The sequence below is a fragment of the Mesoplodon densirostris genome, chromosome 10 (genome assembly GCF_025265405.1).
Source record: "Mesoplodon densirostris isolate mMesDen1 chromosome 10, mMesDen1 primary haplotype, whole genome shotgun sequence".
Classification (NCBI taxonomy): Eukaryota; Metazoa; Chordata; class Mammalia; order Artiodactyla; family Ziphiidae; genus Mesoplodon; species Mesoplodon densirostris.
The window spans coordinates 60,568,694-60,573,111 of NC_082670.1; the positions used below are offsets into that span (position 1 = coordinate 60,568,694).

The 4,418-nt window shown below is 48.1% G+C and overlaps 1 protein-coding gene across 1 annotated transcript; it reads right to left on the reverse strand.

The window, feature by feature from the left end:
* Positions 1–673: 673 nt before the first annotated feature.
* LOC132497018 (PR domain zinc finger protein 4) lies at positions 674–3,767 on the reverse strand. The gene is made up of 2 exons (XM_060109861.1): positions 1,363–3,767; positions 674–1,117 (listed from the first exon to the last, which is right to left on the reverse strand). Exons 1-2 carry the CDS (start codon positions 3,518–3,520, stop codon positions 870–872), a joined length of 2,406 nt encoding a protein of 801 aa, XP_059965844.1. The 5' UTR covers positions 3,521–3,767; the 3' UTR covers positions 674–869.
* Positions 3,768–4,418: the final 651 nt, after the last annotated feature.

Here is a 4,418-nt window from a genome sequence, read left to right on the forward strand (position 1 = left end):
GTGCACCCATACTAACTGGCTCAGGGATCCCAATATTATAGTTTTTTGGATTCATTCACTCAGTCTCTTCCCCAGATAACAAGTCAGGTGCAGAAGTAAGCTGCCCTAAAGCCTTCATATATGTATGTATGTATGTACTGATTTAAATTTTGACTTCCTATTATGGCAAATTTAAAACACACACATAAAACAGAGAATATAGTATTATATCCCATCTCCAGCATATACCCATCACTCAGCTTTAACACCTATCAACCCTTGCCTAATCTTGTTTCATCTGTCCTGCCATTTCCCCCCTTCCCTCTAGAGTATCTTTTTTTTTTTTCCAAAGAAGATGTTGGGGGTAGGAGTTTATTCATTAATTTATTTATTTTGCTATGTTGGGTCTTCGTTTCTGTGCAAGGGCTTTCTCTAGTTGTGGCAAGCGGGGGCCACTCTTCATCGCGGTGCACGGGCCTCTCACTATCGCGGCCTCTCTTGTTGCTAGCACAGGCTCCAGACACGCGGGCTCAGTAGTCGTGGTTCATGGGCCCAGTCACTACGTGGCATGTGGGATCCTCCCAGACCAGGGCTCGTACCCGTGTCCCCTGCATCAGCAGGCAGACTCTCAACCACTGCACCACCAGGGAAGCCCCCTCTAGAGTATCTTTTTTTTTTTTTTTTTTTTTCTTTTCTCAATCTTTACTTAAAGTGTTTTCAATAGGATACTCTTCTATAAGTGCTTTATCCCTTCCCATTTAGTCTGTTTTGACTGTTGGCTGGAAGGAAATCAGAAATTATTTTATATAAAAACCACGGTAGTGGATAACTGGTCATGTGTGTTTTTCCCTTTTGTATTTGCCATCCGAACCAGCTGGCTTCCTTTTCTTTCATTTATGTGTAGACAGAGCCTCGTCTGCGGGATACACAGCACTGCTAACCCGGCAGCCTTCGGCCCCCACAGGGTCCGCGAGCTCCTCCTCCTCCGAGTCGTCTTCCTCCTCCTCCTCCTGCGCTGATGAACTGGAGGTGGGCCCTTTGCAGGTTTTCAGGTGTCGGGTGAGATGATATTTGGTTAGATAAGCCTTTGTACATTTTTCACAGACATAATCCCGTTTTCCTTCATGTGAATTGAGATGTTTCTTTTTTTTTTTTTTTTTTTTTTTTTTGCGGTATGCGGGCCTCTCACTGTTGTGGCCTCCCCCGTTGCGGAGCACAGGCTCCGGACGCGCAGGCTCCGGACGCGCAGGCTCAGCGGCCATGGCTCACGGGCCCAGCCGCTCCGCGGCATATGGGATCCTCCCAGACCGGGGCACGAACCCATATCCCCTGCATCGGCAGGCGGACTCTCAACCACTTGCGCCACCAGGGAGGCCCTGAGATGTTTCTTTAAGTGATTTGTTCTCAAGAACAGCTTATCACACTTGGGGCACTTGATCTGGCGTTCTTGTGTGTGGATGAGCACGTGCTGCTTGAGGTCCTGCCTCCGCATGAACAGCTTGTCACAGTAATCACACTTGAGGTTCTTCTCGCCCGTGTGGATAACCATGTGGGACTCCAGGTGAGCCTTCTGGGTGAAAGACTTGTCACACAAAGTGCACCTGTAGTTCTTCTGACCTGTATGTATCTTGAGGTGGGTCCGCAGGTTGCTGGGATCACTAAAAGCCTTGCTACAGAAATCACACTTGTGGGGCTTCATACCCATGTGACCCATAAAGTGAACATGAAGTTTGGAAGGAGAGATGAAAGCTTGGGGGCACATGGAGCACTTCCACTTCCTTTCTTTGCTGTGGCTTGGCCCATGGCTGCTGCTGTGGCCCTGGCTAGGAAGATGGTTATGGATGTGGCTGGTCAGGTGGGCTTTGAACTCTGTATAGGAACTGCACTCCTTGCCACAGTTACAGAGGTGCACATCTGGGTGTTCAGGAACACCAATCTGCTGAGCATAATCCCGGCTGTAATAAAAAAGCAGTTCATTTTCAGGAGGGATATCTTGTGAGGTGCAGAAATAGATTTTTCCATCATGGGGATAAGCCACCAAGTTCTGCTCTTCCCGATTCCTGGCTTTGCGCACAAACATCATCCAATTACATTCATTTTCGTCAGTTGTAATGATGCAGAATTCTAGGACACCACTGTGGTATACCTTCCAGATATGATTAACCGCCTTGTCTGTCCATTCTGCTACTTCCATGGAGTGACTTTGCTGGCCAATAAGAGGCCCAAAGCAAGTCCGCACAGGAATGGTTTCTCCAGTCCATACACCAACATCTGCTCCTACAATTGACTGGCGGAGAACAAGCTGCTTTGGGAGAGAAAGCCTCGCTCTGCTCTCTATTGGAGTGTCAGGAACAAAAGTCACCGGTCCATGATCTGGGCAGTCTGAGGGATAGGCTCGGTCACAGAGAGTGCACCAAATTGTAAACAAGGTTGCCATATTTTCCTTGTTTGAATTGGAGTCTTCCATTTGCAGTGAAGGTGGTACAAAAGAAAGACTGTCTGAAGACACATCTACATGACCTGTCCCCATAGCAACCTCCTGGGTGATGGAGGAGACAGCCACAGGTTCTAGGCTTAGGCCAACTTCATGGAGGGAAACAGATTCTAGGGAGGCGAGGTTGTGTGAGGTAGAGAGTGCCACGCTTACAGAGTTGGTGCTCATGGCCACAGTGTGGATGGAGTCACTGAGGGCACTGTCAGACATCCCGTTGACCCGACTTGCAATGTGGTCTGTCTCCATGACCACAGGGAGCTCCAGGCCATTCCCATGAATGGGTATCACACCACCATGTCCTACAGTTTCTGCTGCAAGGTTGCTGCTCACAGAATCCACAGACAGAGGTTCATGACTTCTGGAGCCATTTGGGATTTGGGTATGCTCGCCTGCAACACCATCCATGGTAAGCTCTTCTGCCATTCCATCTGTAGAGATTGGGCTGGTGACCCTAGAGACGTTCTCCATAGTGATTGTTGTGTCCAAGGCCACCTCATGGCCATCAGTGGGATGAAGACTTTGGGCACCATGTGTGTTCACAGAGCGAGAGTCTATTGAAACAATGCCTGGTTCTAATCCAACATTTCCATTGGACTGATAGGGATCTAGCGCTGAAGGGTTATTGGTGATAGATAATGCTGTATTACCATCAACATTTATAGAGTTAGGGTGGATATACTGAGGAGGTGGTCTGTCAGCTAAATAAGATAAAATGCCAGGTAGGATGGTTCTGAAGTAACTGCTCTCAAGGTGGGGGTAAGGTGGTGGAGGTAGGGTGTAGTTTCTTTCAGGTAACCCACACATCACCCCTCGATCCCCAATACCCATTGGGAGCATGAGAGACAAAGCAGAAGGCAGGGAGCTCAGGGAGGGACCCAGGTTTGGAATCGCCACTGGCAGCCCTGGGGCCGGGATGGCATTGTGAGTGGGTGAGGCAGCCAACCCCAGGTGACTCCCTGAGACTGGCAAGGCATTGCTCACAGAGGATGAAGTCAGCTGCTCCATCCCCACTGGGCTCAGGTTCATTTCATTCATCCTGTGATGCATCTGCTGGCGGCCAAGTGTCAGAGAAAAGCGCACACGGGTGGTGGAGAAGCGGCATCAGGGTTTGCGCTCCAGGGTCACGTGCTACCGCATCTTGCTTACAACCGCTGCACAAACGCGGCCATTCGTCCCCGGGGCCGCCCGGGGCAGCCCAACTTCTCCCGAGGGCCGGCGGCCGCGCACCCCGCCGCGAGATAAGGCATGCCGGGGGACACCCGGGGCCCTTCCTCCAGAAGCTTCGGGAGGGGGGCTACCTAACCCTCCAAGGCGCGTTTCCGGCTCCTCAGCCCTAGAGTATCTTAATGGCAGTCCTGGAGATCATAGAATTTCACCCTTAAATTATTCATTATATGTCTATAATAGACAAAAGACTGTTTTCAAAAACATAACCACTGTATGCTGTGACACAATATCATTATGACACTGACAAAATTTTTAACCTTTAAATTAATAATAATTCCTTAATATCATCTAATATCCGGTCTTTGGTCAAATTTCCCCATTGTCTCAAAAACGTCTGTTTATAATTGATTGGTCAAATCAGGATCCACATACTGTATTTGGTTGTTAGGTGTCTTAAATCTCTTTTAATTTATTAAGGTAATTTCTTTGTTGAAGAAATCCTCTCATTTGTCCGGTAGAACTTTACACATTCTGGGGTTAACTGATTGCATCTTCTTGGTGTTGTTTGACACTTTCCTATATTGTTCATTCTCCCTTCTCTCCATAAATTGATAGTTACATTTACAGGCTTGATTGGATTCAAACTCAAAATATTTTGGGGAGTGACAAAAATACCTCATAGGTGATGCAGTATATTTTCGATTGCACCACCTTAGGACATGTAGATGTATGGTTGTTCAACTCTTAGTGATGTTACAGTTGATCAGTGGGTCCAGGT

Bases quoted from the DNA above. Each gene is read 5' to 3' on its own strand.
- LOC132497018 (XM_060109861.1), bottom strand. From the start codon at position 3,520: ATGCATCACAGGATGAATGAAATGAACCTGAGCCCAGTGGGGATGGAG. The intron at 1,118-1,362 runs ATCTCAGGGCCT...AAAAAAAGAAAC, and splicing joins AACAAATCACTTAAAGAAAC to ATCTCAATTCACATGAAGGA.